Below are 21,519 nucleotides of genomic sequence, written 5' to 3'. Positions count from 1 at the left end.
TAACTTAGCTACGTGACCGCCAATAAAGCGTGTATTGGGATGTATTCTTTTCAATATATTGGATAGACTATTAATGAAACGTGCTCTCAAATGTCATTGGCTACGTGTTAGTTCAGTGGTCAAATTCTGTGTGTGTGTGTGTGTGTGTGTGTGTGTGTGTGTGACGTATGTGAGCCAGTACAGAGTAGTCAGCGTTTATTGAAATCACATGATAACATGATAATGATAACATGACAATGATACAGCCATACATTCATTCAGTGGGTATAGAACATTCAACACATTAGGAAATTTGACATTCAGACAATAACTGTCAAATTTGTTAGCGTCATAAATCACTGAGAAGCCAAGGACGTATGCAATAGTGCCATACAATCAAATGAAACATTCAAGCCTGCAGTGAAAAATTAAAAAATAAACTCTCATTTTAAACATTTACCTCTGAGAGAAATGACAAGTGCTTTACTGGCAAGTAAGTCATTACTGAAGGAAGAACCTCCCCCTTGGATACGTTTACAGTGTTAGATACCATCAATGCATTCCAGCTGTTTTTCTCATAAATAACCCCTGGAAGGCTTTGATGACAGAACTGACTTTGTTGGTCTTTCCAATTTTCCTTAAACTACTTTAAGTTTTGTTTTAGATTGTTTCCTGAACTTTCTGCTTTTACCTGCGAGTTTTATGTAAAAATTTGAGCCATGCTCTTTCCTTTTTTATTGTGACAGACTGGCCACACAATCAGTTTTAGATCACAAAATCGTTTGTGCTATTTAACTCTATTGTAGTTACTGGAAATATCTTGGTACAATGTTATGTTGCCTACATTTGGTCTGTTCATTAATGGCGATAAGTAAAATACTCCACCAAGAGTGCACTGAAAATACCTGTTTTTAACAGTGTTAAATTTCGGGTGGATTTTTAAGACAACAGATTTAGTCTATGATAATTATCTCTGACTTCATAGCAGTCAGACTTTTAGACTCCTACAACGTAGTCTGAGTTTCCACAGATTACCCCGGCGTCTTCATAATGGGCACAGTTATGTGTCCCCACGCCAGCGTGTCTGCAGTCCAGCAGGCTGGACTCAGTCCCATCACACTGGACATCATCTAGAAGAATCCGCAGATCCTTCCCCTCTCCAAACTCTGAGTTCTTTGCTGCCTTTAGAGCGTACCGGAAGCCTAACTGCCGACAAACCACCATAGCATTCTTGGTGGTCCACAGGTCATCACACACAGTACCCCATTCCCCGTTAATGTAGATCTCCACCCGTCCACGATCGCTGCTGCCTTGTTCATCCCCAACCAGCCTTATAGCTCCGTTCTGAAGCTCAGGCACAATTTCTGCTCTGGGTTTGCCCTTTCTGCGCCGGCTTTTTCGTCTTGAATGCCTGGGTGGTTTGGTGGTAGTTGTGGTTGGCAAAGCGGTGGTCGGGTCTGGTCCTAGTTCACCTAGACGATCAATGAGCTCTTGGAGCCAATCGTATGAGTCTGTGGGTTGTGGCTCAGCATTGTGTTTGCTTGGTAGCTCAACACCGATTAATGCTGATGGAAGAATGACAGAAAAGCACAGGACCAAATATAAATATAAACAAATATGAATGACACAGATTTTATTTGTTTTGTAACTTTGGTCAGTAGTGAGGTCAGAGTGTTTGTTTTGGAGGTGGACTCACTTTCCTGGGGAACAAACTCAATGAGGTTACTTTTCACTCTGACAGGAAGAGGGTCATAGTGACATTGTCTCGGAGGAGCACGTCTGAAAAACAGACAGAATATAACTAAGTTGTCACATAAAAATCAAGTTTATCTGAAACTGCCAGTGTTTTAATGTGTATTTAACTTCCAGGTCAAGTCACAACAGTGGCAACGAACACTTCAAATGAACTTGATGGCTGGGAAACAAATTAAGTGACACAAGCATCTACTGCTGAGAGAAATACAGAGAGAGCCAAGAGCTGTCTGAAGCAATGTCAGAGAGGGGAGATTTAGGATGGCAGCCCTTTCACACTACTGCCAACACTGCTTCATTCCCCTCTTTTACCAAAAAAAAAAGACAGGCAGAAAGTTATCCCACCAACACTGAGAAAACACAGACATAAGCTCATATCCAAGCCAAGTATGATCATGATACTGCTCATCCCTCGGGCTCGCTGAGAGGAATGACATGCTTGTGTTTGTAATTATGAACAGATGTGTGTCTTACAAATCCATTTCAAAAAAGCAGAAATAGAACTTTACAATATATGGTGAGCAGTTACTGCACATAGAATAGAGCACACATTTTCTTTGTGTTATGATGGCGAAATAAGAAAGAAGCAAAGGAATGATTATATTACTCACCTTGAGGGATCCACCACTTTATAAACAACTCCTGAAGGTGACGTAGCGCTTGGTATTCCAGTCGACATGAAGTACAGCTCGCCTGTTGGAAAGAAAAACAAAGCATTACATCAAGGGGACAGTAGACATTTCCTAGGAACTAGTGTGCAAAGAACACTGCAGGTACAGTAGCATAGGTTGTTTTGAGGTTGTGTATGTGTTCATGCATTACCAGCTTCATCCTCAGCAAAGGATATAATGTACTGGTGATAGTTGTTGATGAGTCCAGGGAAGGCGCACGTGAGACCGAGCCCCATACAGATCTCATTGTACTTCCATTGTCCTGTATTTCTGTCCTCTTGCAGACTCATCAAACGACTGCAACAGGAAAAAACAAACACACACACTCAGATGCTCTTACTGTTAGATCTCATCAACCAATACAGTTCTTTTTTTTACATTTGGTTACATGTGTTTCTCAATACTGAGTGCACTTTGCGCAACAGCAGTCAATGTGGACTAAACTGTGGATAACTTTTTATTGCTTTGACACAAAATTAACACAAATTTAATTTACTGTTTTCTCAATTAAACTCAACCACCAAAACACTGTGTGTGCCTTTATGCCATCACAAGCCAACAACCGTCTACTTTATACCTTCAACAATCATACAAGCCCCTTTGAGCAAGGCTGGGGAAAATGCATGAACTTATTGTAAATACTGTATAGCATAGTATGTTTTTCCATCAAACATAAACTACAGTTTGCGAGAAGCGCAGCTCTTAAAACTCTTCTGTGATAAAGATTTAAAGCGATAAAATTCTAGTTGCCTGTCTGAACTAGTGCACAGGCTTGTTTCTGAAATCCTTAAATGCGGGTAATGTAGGTATCAAACAAACACCTGCCACAGTTATCTTCAGTTTTAGGTTTGACATCACACTGTTGTCATTCCTCAAAATCTATTCACTACTGTCCTTAACACAAGATATATTTCAGAGGTTGGTGTACTTCCAGATCAAACTTACCCACTCATGAAGTCTCCAAATATGTACATTCCATTCAGATTGGGGTATTCACACCCTCTGTAGACATAGCCACCAGTCACTGACTTACCCATTTTGTGAGGGTACGCATAAATAGGCAGGACATCATCTGTGAAAAAATCCAAAGTTCATTATCGGTATTACTGAGTTTCTTCCTCATCTGTGTAATTTAGCCATTAGCCATTTATTTACAATGAAGCCACTTATTCAACACAAGTCAAAATCAGATCTTTAATCTATTTTTCCAGTTTTATCAAAGTATTTTAATATTGAGCTGTAGTGCATGATAAAGGGGGTTAGTACACTAGCACTTATGGGCGGACTTCTTAGTATCGCACTGTGAACAATGTAATTCATTAAATGAACAGTTAGGCAAGTCAGCCATTTAGTAGGTTACGGGTCACGTTACTCAAAACACACTGTATCAGTGCATATGACATTCTTTGACAAAGACTTGCATGTCAACAAGATGATCCACATCTAGTTTACAACTGAATGCAGGTTATAATATGTTGGGAACACTGGTCTAAGCTTCCTTTGAGTATTCCCTCTGACTACCACTGCAGTTCGATAACTTGTTATTAAGGTATGGTTGTAATTTTTTTCTTTACTATGTAGCAGCAGAAAAAAAGTTGGTCACCAGTTCTGCCAAGGGCCAAGAATCTATGAGTTTCTAACAAAACAAGGCAGAAGCTAATTTCACCCAGACAGAAAAAGTTACAGTAGCCTGTGCAGAGAGCTGTCATTGTGTTTGTTTCGGTATTAACAACTGCAGACTCTCCATTACCACAGGATTGGAGACTACTGTTAATGTCTGCAGTTGACGTAGGGTAACCATGGATGTTTCCAAACACAGCCATCTGACTGTAATCACCAAAGCATGCTTACCAAGTGAGCTGTTGGCACACAGCTTTTTATCATAGCAGGAGAAGCCCTCTTTGGCTCTCCAGCCATAGTTCCGGCCTTTCTCGATGATGTCAATTTCCTCAAACTTGTTCTGGCCTACATCCCCACAGAAGATTCGCCCTTTGCCCTCTTTGTTCCGGGGGTCGCCCCGGTCCACAGAGCACCTCCACATATTGCGGACACCATAAGCATAAACCTCAGGTCGTGCTCCCCGTTCATGTATGAAGGGGTTATCTGGAGGGATTCTGTACAACGGGCCTCTCTCATTGTCATCCACATCTATGCGAAGAACTTTACCCAAAAGAGCTGACCTAAAGTAGATACGGCCATAGGGAAAAAAAATGTATGTAATAAGTCATTATTTATCTTAAGTGTACAAAAACATGCAGTTAATTTACATATAGGAAAACCAAATTCATATATTCTAACTTAAGTATTCAACTACCATGTAAAGTATCTCTAGATAAAAGTTCACCACTACATTTTCTAGAATTGGATAGATTCTTTGTTACTTAAGATCATTCTATGAGGTATGGGTGTCTAGTTTTGGAAATCCTTAGTGGCCTTCTTACTTGTTCTGGGCATTCCCATATTTCCCAAATGGGTCTCCCGCCATTCCACCATCCCCTGTGAAAATGTACAAGTAGCCATCATCAGCAAATAACAGCTGCCCTCCATTGTGGTTGGATGCAGGTTCGTCGATCTCCAGAATAACCCTGGAAGGACAGTTGATGTGACAAAAAAGAAAAGGAAAGGAGCAGGTGTATCTCAATATTTGAGAACAGAGTTCATTCCTCTGATTGCATGGATTCATTGCATTAAATAATTAGAAACTCTTTGCCCTTTGCTAATCTGAATCTACAATCCATACCTACCGCTCAGATCCATGATCCACCACATTCATGTCGTTGGCTGACACATGGAATTCACTGATCCTGATCCTCTCATCAAAACCCACCTCCACTGAGTAATACACGTACAGCTTCCCATTGTACTTGTACTTGGGGTGAAAGGTCAGTCCCAGAAAGCCTCTCTCGTCCCCTTCCCATGATGATGTTAACACCACCTTGGTAATGTTCAAGAACGGTCTCTCCAGTCTGGAGCGGTCAGGGAGGTACGTCCACACCAAGCCCACCTGTTCCGCCACAAAGAACCGGTGTGTCCCGTCATTGGCATACACCATGGCAAGTGGGTTACGCAGCCCGTTGGCCACTTCTTCCAGACACAGCTGCAGACAGCCATCTGAATCTGACTGGACCCGGCCCAAGCTCTTTGTGAGCTTCTGGTTCGTGAGGAGGTGTGGGTAGCAGTAGTCCACGTCCTCTAGTTCCAGGTACTGACAGAGACGTGTCTGGTCTTCTCTGACTCTGTCTATGTGTGGGTCATCAGACAGGAAAGGGATGGTGGAGCTACACTTTTTCCAAAACTGGGAGCAGTAGTCAGGACAAAGGCCAGGGATCGTCCGGACCGGGGTGCTGGGGTCCTCTGCATCAAAGAGGTGAGCTGCATAGGGTGAGCATTCCTGGATCGATGGAGAAGAGAGGTGAGTGGGTCAAAGTGTTTAGGGCTACCCTTGACTAAAGATCACCAAATGGTCAAGTATTTCTTTAACTTAATTTAATTTTTAATTGAAAAAATCATTATCGGTCTGCAGACATCACACACAAATTGCAAACAAATATTGTCCTGAAAAAAAAAAAAAAATATTGTCACCTTCAAAGGAGGTGAATCTGGCTGTGTAGTATAAATACAATTTATTTTCCACAAAAAAGTTCAATTAACTAGTTAAAATTTCTTAAATGACATCTACTTCTGCCTCACTGAAAAACTCCATAATCTATGAAACTGCAAATATTGTTGACTTCAAAAGTTTAATACTAAATGTCTCTTTAGTCCATTCTCAGTGTGTGTGCAGTGGAGTCTCCAAGTTTCCACATCACACTTAAAAGTTGCATACTGGACCATAATTTGCTTCCAAACCATTTGAAATGTCACAAATTATGCTTGTAAGTACAAGACTAAGCTTAAACTTAAAGTGAGATTTGTAAGCACAGAGAAACACATACATTATTCTGTACAAACATCCAAATCAAGTAAGCAAAACACATTTTTGAATGGAGGAGGAATTTAATATTTGTTGCATAATGTAAGATCAAATCTTTTTTTTTTTTTTACATAAAATAAACTTTTTAAGCCCTGAGTCCTCAACACACTGATGGCAAGTTGGTCCCCTCTTATCATAAGTATAGTAAGTCCTCAGTTTTCCTCTGCTGAAAAACTTTACCAAAATCCTAATCTACAGACTGGGGAAGCCCTTGTGGTGAGCCTCTTATGAGATCATATGATACTCAAGTACACAGTGAATATCTACAATATTAGGAACATCTGCATGATAATCATTTGCAGCCCCAGTTGCTCAGTTAGCACCCAGAGGTCTCAAAGCATGAAACCCTGCTGTTTGACTATGTGGGTGACAGGTGTTGATGTTTTCTGGAAGCCGCAGGATGACCTTTACCTTAATTCAGTTTATCAGTGCACTTTATTAAAAGAGAAACACCTATATTTTGTGACTTGACTGTAAGAGCATATTATTCTGTTCAGCTATTTTAAAAATGTTTTTTCAAATAACAGAACGTGTTCATCTGTGTCTATGTAGATTGGTCAGGCTCTTGGCGCATGATGGAGACGTTTTGGACCAAGCCAAGCGACCTTTGTCCATGCACGCCTACCTGGCAAAGCAGCTCCAACACGTACCCGGCACAGTTGGCATAACCATGATAATCAAAATTATCCATAATCCGATAGTATTTTGTCATCAGCTCCTGGTCTTTCTGATAATCACAGCAGCCAAACTCCTTGTACATTACACAAAACTCCAGCTCCCTCAGCGGTCGGAAGGGCGGCTTAAAATCCAAACACTGCGGGTGTAGCATTACAGGTGAGATACAGAATACCCAAAAATATAAGCTGCCAATCGGCGAAAGCCACAGCCGACCCGGGACTTTGCCATAATATCGCCGCATTATGGCGTGCGTTGGAAATCATGGAAGAGTAGAAGTTGTGCAGAAGCGGCTTCCTGTGCGCACTTTGCTCTGACTCCAATCATCCGCTTTATTTGGCCCTCTGACGTGGTGAACCGCTGTGTCCTCTGTCAACCTGGGCTGTCTGTCGTCAGGCTGTAGCGTCGGCAGCCGTATGGTCGATCTGGACCACAGGCTGAAGCCATCTGCTGTCCCGGTATATCTGCACACAAAATGGGAGGAAGCCAATGGCAGAGGTTCTTCAACAGGAACACAGGGAAGAATCCCACTGCTGCTGTCTACGTAATAGACTATAACAATAGCACCAGCAGCAGTAGTCTCATACCAGTGTAGTGGGGGAATAACACCATAACTTACAGTAATAGTGATATTAATATCAACATCAACACCATCATAAATCACTCTTTCATTGATACCAATGTCATCTGTGACATTTGTTTCATCACAGTTTTCACTGTCGATCAAGTTCCTAATTTCGTTCAGACCGCGCAGTGCATTGTGGGTCTTTGGGTTGTTCTATTTTTGTAGTTTTTTGTGTTAAACCCATCTTTTGCAACATTTACATTGTTGGATAATCATGCATGTAATCTCCTGATGCCCAGCAGATGGCGACCTTACACAGTCCTGACACACTTCGTTCCAAAAAACAGTCCCTATTATTAATATATTATTATCATTATAGAAGCTTGTGTACAGGGAGACCAGGCAAAAACTCATTGGTAGACTCACAAATGTTCACCCCCGGTGAATTTTTCCACAGGCTTCCACAGTGGAGGTATTGTTCAAATCCAGGTCACGGACTGGGGGGAGATGAATCTATTCAAAATAACAATTGATTTAATGAAGCAGGACACTCAGCATATAGAAGTGGCACCTCGTGAGCAGGGGAGTGAAAGTACATTCAGCCACTAACTGTTGAAGTGCACAACATTCACAAGTTCATAAAAGTGAAAATTTATTTATTTATTTCAAATGGATAAAAACAGAAATAAATATTTGTTTTAAATACATACTAGATTATTTTTTGATTTAAGGGTAGGAATATCATAGGCTTACTGCTCTGAATTTGAATGACCTATCTTCTTTTCACTTCTGAATTTTGCATGCAGGTGTGTCATGTACCTTTAGATAGGGAAATAATTTGTTCTCAGAATAGCCTAGACAAGACTAGAATAAACTAGAATAGAATAAGGTCAGTCAGCAGAGGTTGGTGCTCTTTTCCACCAACATTCCTTCATGTTTGAAGCTGTTTTTGGATGTTGACAGCTCCACTGAACAGATGGAGGTTTAGAGTCTTGCTTAAATACATAGGAAGAGTTATCTCAGTAAAGGGAGAGTTTTTTGACAGAAAAGTAAATAAATAAATAAACTTCTGTAAGAACAACACCTCTGTTATAGTTAACATCCTTGTTCCAACAAGTCCAAACACTCAGAATGATGATTTCCTTCACATTATGTTTTCACATTTTTCATTTAGCTTATGATGTGCTTTGTATATGAAAATATGTCAAATATCTGATGGGTAATTGCATGTACACACACACACACACACACACACACACACATATATATATGTGTGTGTGTGTGTGTGTGTGTGTATAGCCTATATATATATATATATATATATATATATATATATATATATATATATATATATATATATATATATATATATATATATATATATATATATATACATACACACATTGTAAGCTACAAATTTCCTTGTATATGTAAACTCACCCATTAAAGCTGATTCTAACTATGAATTTTAAAAGATTTTAAAATCAGACCCACTCACCTCTCTTCTCCATGCTGCTAAAATACTGAAAATGGAAAAATGTCTCAAGGGCCCCACATACCGCTGGTCTGCCCACACACAGTTGCTTTCACTTCTGGTGGTTTAACTCATTCTTCCATTAGTTCTCTTGCACCTGTTAGGATGGAACAACTATACCTTCTTATTATTTTATTAGAATATTGATAAATAATTCCTGGCATAGCTCCACTAGACTGCATATTGACCAGAGGATTAATCTATTGGCCTTTTCACTGAAGACATTTTTACTCGTCATAGTAGGAAAACCACAGATATCACCAGTAACATTAATGATGGCTGTGTTCTGTTCAAGCGTACCAGTAAACCATGAAAGTGTGACAGTGAGCCAGCACACACAATATCAGCACCCTGAAACTGAGGCAAACATCATTCATTTGATTATTTACACCTTTAGGCCTACTTTTCCTACTGTGACATGTTAAAATATCTGCTGTGAAAAAAAGTTTACCCACATGTCCAAAGCCTTCAAAGACATAACAGTTTGTCCAATGACCTATATTCTGATTTGCTGTCCTGATGGTTAAGCTATGATTTGTTAAGATTTCTGCTGTTGAATCAGACATTCCATGTAGCTGACCTATCCACCACCACAACCTCAGTTTTCTTTTTTAAATAAAGTGCATAAAGCTGTTTGACAAAATTGCAATGGCTGTTGTCTGGAGACAATAGTTCTGACAAGGATGGGGTTATTTTAAGTTAAAGATAAATAGCCTTTAATATTGTGTATTCGGTAAAGAATGTACACTTTTTAAAGTGAAAAATATGTCCCTCTTCTTGTTCCTTCAGCTGGATGTTTGAGCTTCATTGTGCAACATTATGTGTGCAGAGTTTGACATATGAAAGCTGCTTTCACATTTGTCTGCTGAAGCAGGAGACTTCTTGTGTCCAGCAGTAAAACTTTTGAAATGAAACATATTTGCATATTCAAAGATTCTGGATTTTTGATGAGGGAGAAGCAATAGATGTCATTTTAACAACTTTTTTAACGAGGTAACTGAACATTTTTTGTGGCAAAACATGTCAGACACAGTTTATTATTCAAATTAGGGGATGTCCTAAAAGATGTCTGGAGGGGTTCTTTAACATTTTTAATGAAAATTGTTAACTAAATTTCACTTATCTGAGCTAATTTATTAATTCAATTCAATTTCAGTTCAGTTTTATTTATATAGCGCCGAATCACAACAAAAAGTCATCTCAGGGCACACAAAATTAGCCTATTTGTAGCGGATAAATATGGGAATATTGAATAAAAGTTGTCAACCATGCCGGGCCCCCCGTGCTATCTAACTCTAATTTGAATATGACACGGCAATACAGCTTTATAAATTAGTTGACAGCTTTCCAGTTTGTGTGCTCTGTGTTCGAGGCGCTGTCTGTGGACTCTACAGGTTTGTGTTGCAGCCTATAGAGGACACTGTGTTACTGCCTGCAGAGTGATCAGCTCCCCCCCTTCTCTCGCTCTGTCTCCTCCCATGCTCCTTCACTTCGAGGACCGGTCTCCGGCTTCAGACAGCGTCTCACCGCATCTACAAGATGAACTTCCAACTGTGGATGTTATAGAAAGTGATATTGTCGGATAATTCGTTGTTACAATTTGTGGATTCAAGGCAGCGCAGGCTGATTTGGGTCAGCGGTGCCCGGGTACGGATCCTCTTCTGCAGCCCCGGCGTGTAATCTGTGATGGATCTGGGTTTCATAATAACTTAGCTGTCCCAGACCGGTTAGAAGACACCCTGTTTATTTAGATAAAGACAGAATCAGTGGGGACATGGACGGGGCGGACGTGAGCCAGCTGTCCGACGAGGAGCTGCTGATGCAGGGGAAGGAGGATCTGGTCCGGAGGCTGAGGAGGCTGGAGAGCCGCAACATGGAGCTGATGCTGGAGCACGGAAACATGATGAAGGACGTGAACCGGAGCCTGCAGGTCCACCTTCACGAGATCCGGAGTCTGAAGGAGGTCAACCAGAAACTGCAGGACGATAACCAGGAGCTCCGAGAGCTGTGCTGCTTCCTGGACGACGACCGACAGAAGGGCAAGAAGGTGTCCCGGGAGTGGCAGCGGTTCGGCCGCTACACGGCCAGCGTCATGTGGAAAGACGTCGGGCTGTACCAGCAGAAGCTGAACGAGCTGGAGGCCAGTCAGGAGGTGCTGAGGACGGAGAACATGGAGCTGAAGGAGATCATCTTCATGCTGGATGAGGAGAGGAACGGCGCCGGCTCCCGGAGCTCCATCGACAGCCAGTCCAGCCTGAATAACCTGAACGGCCCGGTGCCGGTCCGAGACGTCGGGGATGGAAGTAGCACCTCCAGTACTGGAAGTGCTGGGAGTCCCGACCACCACCACCACCACCACCACCACCACTTGCACAAAGCATCCGAGGGCAAGATTGCCTCTTTGAGGAGGTCCATGGACGACCTGTCCGCCCCTCAGAGAGGAGTCTCCACTGGACTCAGTGGTAAGTGATTCTCAGGTTAACAATGCAGCTTAAGATGAACCTGTATCAGGTTAGATGTGACAACTGAGTAACAAATATCTGCTGATTGCGGTTGAAAGCTCCGGTTGAAAAGCCAGTAAGTGGACCTTGAGTCGGAACTGTCAGAAGGTCATGTTGTTAGCTTATTAAATAAATCAATTGCCAGTCTTCATCCTTTTTGACATAAGCTTTAGTCTAATGCACATTCTGTGAAGTCTAAATATAACCAGCATAGATTCCTATTAACTTATTAACTACACATATTTTGGTTATGAAGTTACAACTCTGTAACAAGGACATGTAAGCTGCACATCTATAAAAAGAGTTAATGATTAAATGACTTTTTACAGTGGAAGAACCACAGCCCAAAGTGTTCAAGGTTAATATTTAATAACATTTATAGAGCACAATTGTAGTCAATGGTACAGTATAAAGAATGATACATCACCACCACCCACAGCAGAATGTGTGAAGCCGTACAGCAACTCAGTCAACTGAAATGGAAACTAGGAAATAGAAGTAAAGAAAGTCCTGAGTATGACCCTACAAGACACGAAACAGCAGTTATTCCTCCACATCAACCTATAATATATATATTATACATCAACCTATAATATATATATATTATAGGTTGACAACATATAATGCATGTATGCATTATTGGTCATCAAAAGCAAGGAAATATAGTTTGCCAACATTTCTACTTACTGCCCTTTTAGAGAGCTTTCAACCCCATCCTGCTGCCTTCATCAATGGCTGTAATCTGCTTGATTGTCATGGAGATAGCGCAAATAATATCAGGTGATCTAAGTACTGTATATATTAAGCACCCTATCGACTAAGGAAAGCCGTGACAATATTAATGTTAAAATTATTAAAATTTCACTTTCAATAAAATATTTACTCTTTCTAAAAGTTACATCCTGGATGTATGATCCTACTCAGTAAGAGGACTGATTTAGGATCATGAATCGGGTTGTACTGAACTTCACTTTTTAATGCTTCAGAGGCTAATTGTGCATTTTTTTAAAAGATACATGAGGTTAGATACAAACTGTATGTTTGTGCATGTGTATATCAAGAGAATGAAACTCGGCCCTGTGTGTAAGAACAGAGGAAACTTGCGCATATTCCACATTTACATTTAGGTTAATAAAAAGCATGACTCTGTCCTGTGATGGACTACACACATCTTTACTGCGTTCCTGCCCAGTGTATTCAAGGACAGGCAGCAGTGTTAACCCATGACCTCTAAACCTCATAGAAAACACCAGGACGCTCATACAGAATCAATAACTTATTAAGAGCTCCACTTCAGAAATCATACATCTTGATATCACAGACTCTTAAAGTCACCTTGCTGCTTGCTCACACTCAGACTGAGTGACACTGTCTGGCCCCACTCGAGCCGGCACAGATGGCCCAGGCCTAATTACCTCAGCTCATTACGGATGAAGTCAGATCTAATGAGGATTTAGCACCTTGCTAGTGCCAGCAGGATGATACTGTAAGTTGCATCGGCAAGTCATCTAGTTCATAACACAGCTGGAGGTGGGTAGCAGCTGAGGTGCCAGTCAGCTGTGTGTGACACATTCCAATAGGAGCGTGTTTTATGCAGAGATAAAGAGCTTAGACGGGGAATGCGGTTGCATTTCACAGCTTGGCAAGGTTCACATGCTACTGGTAAACATACTTGTTTAGCAAGTTTGGTTATCTGAGGCCAAATCCTGCTGACTGATTCATTAAGAGCTGAAAACAGTGAAAGTCTAAAAAAATGTACTAATCTCATTCGTCACTTACAATGAAGCACTTAGCATAGTTTAATTTTCCTAGATAACATTCAACTGCTGATACCAAGTACTTTGTGTGGTGTTTTAATAGCAGTTGAATGCAGTTAGTTTCACTGATAGAGCACAACACTGGAATAGTGTTTTAATATTTTTTGCCGACAGTTCATTTCTTTCAGTGAGGGATATGTGCAGAGTCAGATTACTGACTGCGTGGTTGGTGACTCTGAGCCAACAGTCTAGCCTAATGTAATTCAAGATATTTTGTTTGACCAATAATGACTTTTATACTCCACATTTTTTGTTCTGGATGTTCTGGTGTTCTTATCTGTTTGAGTTTATGTCTGGCTATGTGGGTTTATGAATACTTTATTGTTATCTCTCTGGGTTATGCTTGAAAAGAAGTAGGCTATTTCGTATGATGTGTCATCTGACCACGTTGGAAGGCAAAAGTGTTTATGGCTGTTCAAAAGTGTCCCATTTGAAAAAGAAAATGAAAAAAGACAGCTTGAGAAAGAACTTCAAACCCTACATGGTTATTTACTTTTTTGTAAGTTCCATCCATGCTTCCATTGGCAGTGCTTTTAATCAGTCAAGCAAATGTATCTTTGCATCCTTTGCCACAACTTATACTGTTATGTTTGCATATGTTGTTGGTAAAGAGGCTACTTTGGTTACCAATGCAGCAGTTCATTTTCATAGGCAACATGGCATTAATAACACAGGACATGTGAAAAAGCCTGGTCACATTTCAAAGGGTCTATTTTTAAATCTCTTATTTTCGTAATCGTTGCAACTCTAACATGCACAGTGTTGGGCAGTACATTACTAGTGTAGCTAGACTCCACAGTAATGTTCAACTAACTTAACGTAGCAATTTCAAAATCATTTAATCTTTCCATTAACAAGTTATTATTTTCATAGGGTAACATGACCAATTATGTTTTATTTTCTCTTGAAGGGAAATCAGAACCTCAGAAATAAGTGTGCATGACACAGTTTCATGGGACACACCTGCCACTTGAGAGCTGGTCAGATGGGGGGGGGGGGGGTATTCAAAACATCCCAGTTTGTAAAATACAATACAGTTCTTGGCAGAACTTCAAACCAAAGCCTCACAGGTTCCTAAAAGTCTAAGTATGGGAACCTCCAGATCAAGAGTTGTTAAGCTACAATTGAAATGTTGCTGTTGATGATTTATCTTTCATGGATAAGTTGCGTATGTCAAATTATGTTGATCATATTTCAGTTTTTCAGACCTGTCTAGAACATTTTGAAAATTTACAAGCTACGTACTGTACATGCAGAACATAGATACATACATATAAAGACATATTAGAGATTTAGATATAAATGTAGATATAAATAGATTGATAATACACTTATTGAATTATTATTATGTTAGACAGCATGTTTCTCCTCCGATAATAATGGTACAGGCCAGTTTGGTGCCACCAGTGCCATCTCCTGGAATCTAAATGCTTTTGAATTTCAGTGTTTTAAGGATGTTTGATTATTAGGGACCCATGCTCCTCCATGGTTTGAGAATATTGCTCTGTATCCAGTGGAGAAACTCAAAAGTACGTGGTGGTTGACTGAACATTGTGAAGAATTTTGGTGGGCTGGAGACATGTTTACTTGATAGTGATGGTGCTGGAGTGGGACTGAGCTGCCTGTCAGAGTTATAAGCTGTTTATTGGTTGGCCCTGCTCTCTGGTTTATTCAATCAGCCTGCTACATATCCTGCTGACTCTCCCTTCAGTCAGGTTATTTGCAGGCTGCAGGGCACACTTTCAGACCTCTCCTTATTTACACCCCAATGTTCCTCCCAGCTGTGTACGGGAGCTCACACTTGCTCCGACTACTGTGACTGTAAATTCTCTGGATTCATTTTCAGCTCCTGGGTGGACGTGCTTTTGCAGTCTGTCAGCCACATATCTGCACACATGGATGTGTTTCCTTCATGTATTTCCAGTATTTTGTTATTTAGTGGCAACAACATGTTGTCATTCCAGCTATCTGTTGGACTGAAACATCTGCACTGGGATGATCAGCTGGAAGTCCATTGATTTAAAGGGGCACTCATTTGTTTGAAATGTTAGAATCATGAGAGGTAAAGGACATCTTGGTTTAGGATTTCATGCTGAAAAGGCCCAAACTGACCTGCACTTTGTTGAGGGCAGAGTGTCTTTGACAGTTCAGCATGTAGAAGTGATTTATTTTCCACTGCAGCAACTTGTCACACCAGGATACAGGAGAGAGTTCATGTTCATGGGCCTCTCTGCTGTGAGGGGGAAGAAGGGCCTCTTTGAAAAGAAGGCTTAGCTCGGAACACAAATATATAGGCTATTTCAAACAAAGTGAAGCTCTTTTGAAAATTAAGATTTTCAGTTTTACTGTTTATTAAGTTTCAGCAAACAGGAAATCCAAATAAATTGTTTAAAAAACCTTAAAGAAATTATTGAACATTTTGGGAAATACCCTAATTCTCCCTGTTCTAAGATGAGAGGATTGATACCAGTCATTGCATAAAGTACAGAGCTTGGGACGGGAGGTGATTAGCTTAGCTCAGCATAAAGACTGGAAGCAGGGGATATACCTACTAACACCTCAAAATTTCACTACTTAACGTTGTTGTATAACATTTGTTAAATTTGTACAAAATAAGAAATGTAAAAAGGTCAGTTTGTGATTTGAGGGGTTTATTCATCACAGTTTATTCATCCACCCAGCACTTCTGTGCAGTGTTGTGCAGGTTGCTAGCAGTCTGTGAGCACAGGTTTTGGTCTCCTCACTCTTCACTGTGACTCCAGGTGGTTGTGTACATTCACTGCACTTGGCTGTTGTTCACTAAGAAATAGTTCCAGTAAATAATTCCCCCTGAAAGCACAAATTATCATTTTTACATTTCTGTTTGTGCATGAATTAAAAACAAGATACAGCATGTTAATTAATGAGCTTTAGAAATGTCCACAATCTGTTTTCCCTGCTTCCAGTCTCCAGTCAAATATCTCTTCACTTTAAATGCTGATTTTGGTAGTTTCAGACTGTTGTGTATTTAACTACATTTCTTGTATGACTTCTTTGTGTTGAACACTGATATATTTGAAATTTTTGCCTTATTTTGTATATTAGTCAATGTGACATAGGCCTATATAAAAAAAGCTTTTGGTATTGATACCAAAACTTGCAGCTATCATGTTGACATATGTATTAAAAATTTCACAAGCTGTAATATTGTTATTTGTCCAGTGTGGTACATTATTACACACTAGTCACAAAAATCTAGTCTGAGAGGGAACATTGGCCCTCAGTGCTCCATTAATGTTATAATCTAAATCTCATTTCCATCTCCCAAGTTGAATTCATTATGTGCTCCAACTTTCAAACCTAATCCACAGAAATACAGCCAGTGGTCTGAGTACTGGATGGACAGGAAGGCTGGAATGTCTTAATGCGACCAAGTCTTCAACACAGGTCACCTCCAGGTCTCGCTGTAGAAATAAACATACTGAATGTACCAGATGTCAAATTAACATGATATTATGTGACAGCAGTAGACATTTTGCTTATTGCCTTTGGCATTTTACTGAAATTATTAAATTGGCTATAGCAAATAATTCCCACAGCGCAGCAGAAACTGAGAGGCAATAAAATCAGTAATTGACCAACACACATCTGCAAGAACAGCATGGTAGATATGAGGACGATTTAGAGCTCCCAGCCTGCCCTTCCCACTAAGACAAATATGGGATTGTCATTCAGAAACCCTCACACATTCAGAAACAACTGTGTAACAGCAATAAGGCTTAAACAACTGTCAAAAGATTAAATATTGAGGAAAAGCAGCAACTATTCAGCACGGATTAGAGGACTGTGGCCATAACTCTGTAATTACAATATGTTAATTACAAAAATGTACACTTAATCCTCTCATAGATTCACTCCACATATTGAACTAATCTTAACTGGATGTGGGGACAAGCAGCCTCCTGCAATTGATGTCAATCATGGCGAGTCACACTCTGAACTGAACTCTGTGAACTCTCTTCCCTGATAACGGCTAGTTGAATAGTAGCGGCTCATTGAAACAGACCAGCAAATGATGCATTGAGCCTGAAAGACACCCAGTGGATCCTGTATTTACACATGGACAAAGGCCACTAATGATGACAATAATCACTATGTCTTCACAACACATGGTGAGTGAGTTTGAGAAAAGAACAAAAAAGAGAAAAGTATGGATATACACCAGTTTGAAAAAAGTTCAATCACCTTTAGACTGATTGACCACTAATCACATTTGAGTTGGACTCAACCCGGGGATGTTGCAGTTTACCCCCAAGTCAGGAGTGTGCCCCTATTGGCCAGATCAACATGAACTTTGGCATTAATTTTCATGGTCTCCAGTTGATATGATGACTGTGTTTACCCCCTAAATTTCCCTTTGACCAACACTTCATAAGTCGTTTCAAAAGTTAATGGCTGGATATCTATGAATTTTTGTTGATAATTATAAGCATATATATATCATTATAATGATCCCCAGAGGATGAACACTAGTGTATTTAGTGACCTACATTTCAGAATAAACTACAAGATCCTGTTGATAACATATAAGGCCCAGTCTGACCTTGTCCCCAGGTACATTTCTGATCTCCTCATTCCTCATTCCACTTCTTGACCACTTCATTCTTCAAATCTTGGCTTTTTGTGTGTATGTGTGTAAGAATTCCTGTATATATTGTTTATACCCCAAAGAAAAGAAGCAGCTGTCCTTCTACCATCCAGTAAGAAATACCTGAGGACTTTTACTGTCTTGATAAATGGATCTGCATATTTCAGTAGCAGTTGAGGCTGGTGCACAGCACTCAGCTGTTGGGGTTGTTGACAGTGTCTCTTGAAGTAAGAAAAGCTTGACCCCAGATAAACTGACAGGGGCCAGACTGGGAATATTTATAGACCTTGACAAATGTAAAACTAAATGCACCAAAGCCATTTGGTGACTAGCAGAACCTCCTCTGAGCTTTGCTGTTGAGCGGCCTCCTGTCTGTTTGAATGTCTTCAGGTCTTCATGTGTCTCCATCTCTAATGTGATGTGGAATTCAGGTCAAGAGGTGCAGAATTTGAATTTTCTGGCAGTTTCTGTTACACATAGCTATCATTCCATCCAGGGCTGTTGTGAGGGTTGGTATGTTGTCATTTCTGATCCTGCAGCATCTGAGTTTTTGAATCATGTCATGGCCTCTGCAACAAGCTGAGTACTCCATGTGTTTCTGACTGTAAATCAGAAACCTCTTGGTTTGAACCATACAACTGTTAACTGTGCTTCAAGATTCAGTTACCACCAAATGTGATTTACTCTTTTGCAGTTGGGCAGTTCACTTAAACTCTACTTCACAGATCAAACATAAAGTGAGTTCAAGCACCATATGACTAAATGCATTTAGATTTATTTTCATCAACATGGCAGCAGATGCAAGCAAACTCTCCACATATGATTTAAAAAGAAGAATAGGAAAAAGTTGTGCTAGAATTTATGGGAAACAGCAGAACAGAAAATGTAGCTACTACAAGATGTGAGCCAAATCTAAGAAATTTAGATGTGACCCAAGTAGGGTTGGGTATAGTTAGAGAATTTTTGATATCAGTTGCCAGTACAATGCCTGAAACATTATTTTTTTAGCAAGGCTAGCATGGTTCTAGGTATGGCAATGTCTGACTGTTGGGCGGTGTATTGGTTGTTTTAGCACTTTGGTCCAGACTGGAATATCTCAACAACTATCACATGGATTGCCATGGACTTTTGTACAGACATTCATGGTCCCCAGAGAATCCTACTAAAATGTTGAGCCCATGACTTTTCTGGTGCCAGCAACAAGTATTGGATAGGTTGCCATGAAGTTTGGTACATTTATTAATGTCCCCCTCTTGATTCATTTCAATCACTTTGGTGATCCTCTGACTTATTATCTAGCACCATCATTAGGTCAGAATTTTAACTTGACCAATACCTTTATGACCAAATACCTGCAAAAATAATAATATTTTGGGTTTAGTGCTAATTAGTAAATGTTAGTATGCTAACATGCTAAACTAACATGGTGAACAAAATAAACTTAATATTTACCAATCATCAGCATGTTAGCAGTGTCATTGTGAGTAGCATGCTGACGTTAAAATTTAGCTCAAAGCACCACTGTACCTAAATACATCTTCATAGACTAGTTACATGGCTTTAAACTCTTTGTCTTGGTTTACCTTAGTTTAGGGAAGGCTAACAAAATATGCCAGGTTGCTCAGTACATCAGTGTTCAATAAAGAAGTTTGCCTAAATGAAATTAAGTCTAAAGTTATAAAAGCTCCCTGATTTACAGTAGATCAGTAAATATCTGATCACAGAATAAGTAAAGGTAAATAAGCATAATCTCTTAATGCTAGCTTTAGATGTATTTCAGTACCTGATACTATGGACACATTTTGGTTGGTACACTCAGCCTCAGACCCAATTTAGTGCCCAAAAGCAGCTATCAGAAGCAGGGTTACAACCTTTAGTATAGTTTACTAACACTGATTTAAATTGCTGTTATCAGCTAATGTGGACACACAGCCACACAGACTCTGTTTCTCTCTTTGATTAGATAAAATGAGTGCATCCTGTCTGAGGTCACTTTGTCCACTTAGCGCTATAAATCACTCTAACCCTAAAGTGATCGGTCCTAATGAGAAACTCAACATTCTGGGACAAAGCCATAAAACTGAAAGCCTTTCAAATCTGTTGCACTGTCCAACCTGAGCATTGCAGAGATTACTCCAACAGCTGTGGCTCTCTTTGATGTGTGTGTGTGAGTGTTTGTGTGAATATACTAAGTGTTACGTTCTTTTAGTATGATTCTTTGAAGACACCCTAACATGCAGTGTTGAGTGTAGCCACCATGGAGATAAGACTCAGATTGTCTTTTGCTGACCCCTGTGATAAAAACCAGAGTGTTCAGATAGTCACCCAGCACCAGGGCTTTCTCTCACACTGTCATCAGGGTCACTTTCAGGTCTTGTTTCAACCAGGAGATAACATTTCAGCCCTGCTTCACACGCATGCATAGGCTTTATTTTAAAAATTCCACTCAATATGTCATAGTTTTTGTAATGGAACGGCCTTATTTTACCCCTATTTAGCATTTATAAGCAGTTTATAATTTTAAAAAAGTGCTCCCTGTATGATTAACATAAATTCTAATGGATCCATTGGTTCTTTACAAATTTTTTAACTCCTCAGCACTTTTTCTTAAATTCTAGTGTGCATCCAAAAGTTTCCAAAGATACCAAATATGCCTTTTGAAATGTTTATAAAATGTTGCACAAGCCATCTAGAATATTTCCAATAGATGTAATGGTACAGCACTAAATTACATGGTTCCTAAGGGTTTGAATATTTTACTTGGCAAAAGCATCATATAATGAAGGGTTTGAACAAGCAGATACTGAATATCTATGTGATACTCTCATACAGTGTAGAAATTTTGTTCCTTTAACTTTTACACCATAACAACCATAATGGAGGTGTAAGGGGAAAACCGAGAGGTTATGAGGTTAAATGTTACGTAATGAATAATTAGGGTACTACTTTGAAGGAATAGTTTTTAGGAAAGCGCATATTCACTTTCTTGCCAAGAGTTAGAGGGGATGATACCACTCCCACATCTGTACCGTAAATATGAAGCTGGAGCCAAGAGATGTTTAGCTTAGCTTAACTTAAAGACAGGAAACCAAACTGCAAGCCTGGCTCTGTCCAAAGTCTGCAGGTTGAAGACCAGGGATGCATAGTGGGAAAATGGAGAGCATAGCATATGCCCCACACCTTTAATGGTAATTTACCATATCATTGTTTATTTAGTCATGCATTTTTGGCATTAGTAACATGAAACAGCAACACAGGTCAACACTCCACTTAATACTCTGGAACAACCTGGAAGCAGATGTATTATATCAGTCCATGTCAGCCTCAGTGTCTCATCTCACCAGACGTTGGAACCTGGCTGCAGGGATTAACTCCCATTCAGCCAGAGGAGAATTAGAGCAACTCACGTTGGGTAATAAGTCCTG

At 40.0% G+C, this 21,519-nt stretch overlaps 2 protein-coding genes across 3 annotated transcripts in view; one reads left to right on the top strand and one right to left on the bottom strand.

Moving 5' to 3' along the window:
- Nucleotides 1-180: 180 nt before the first annotated feature.
- On the bottom strand, nucleotides 181-7,779 carry hhipl1 (HHIP-like 1). Its single transcript, XM_044375836.1, has 10 exons — nucleotides 7,670-7,779; nucleotides 7,001-7,514; nucleotides 5,147-5,793; nucleotides 4,844-4,987; nucleotides 4,254-4,582; nucleotides 3,348-3,474; nucleotides 2,554-2,699; nucleotides 2,343-2,424; nucleotides 1,676-1,758; nucleotides 181-1,544 (listed from the first exon to the last, which is right to left on the bottom strand). Exons 2-10 carry the CDS (start codon nucleotides 7,292-7,294, stop codon nucleotides 976-978), a joined length of 2,421 nt encoding a protein of 806 aa, XP_044231771.1. The 5' UTR covers nucleotides 7,295-7,514; nucleotides 7,670-7,779; the 3' UTR covers nucleotides 181-975.
- Nucleotides 7,780-9,928: 2,149 nt separating this feature from the next.
- The window catches only part of LOC122998771 (coiled-coil domain-containing protein 85C-A-like), a 36,838-nt gene continuing 25,247 nt past the window's right edge, over nucleotides 9,929-21,519 (top strand). Inside the window, exons 1-2 of one of the 2 annotated variants that reach the window (XM_044375762.1) lie at nucleotides 9,929-11,611; nucleotides 15,314-17,649. In XM_044375762.1, the coding sequence (XP_044231697.1) occupies nucleotides 10,924-11,611; nucleotides 15,314-15,447 (822 nt within the window). In that variant the 5' untranslated portion in view covers nucleotides 9,929-10,923 and the 3' untranslated portion in view covers nucleotides 15,448-17,649. Of the gene's footprint in view, nucleotides 11,612-15,313; nucleotides 17,650-21,519 lie in introns of those variants that run through there. The other variant, XM_044375760.1, reaches the window with a different exon arrangement.

This window comes from Thunnus albacares, chromosome 15 (assembly GCF_914725855.1).
Source record: "Thunnus albacares chromosome 15, fThuAlb1.1, whole genome shotgun sequence".
NCBI classification, from domain to species: Eukaryota; Metazoa; Chordata; class Actinopteri; order Scombriformes; family Scombridae; genus Thunnus; species Thunnus albacares.
The sequence above is the reverse complement of the archived record's forward strand: the minus strand, read 5'-3'. Positions and strand labels throughout refer to the sequence as shown.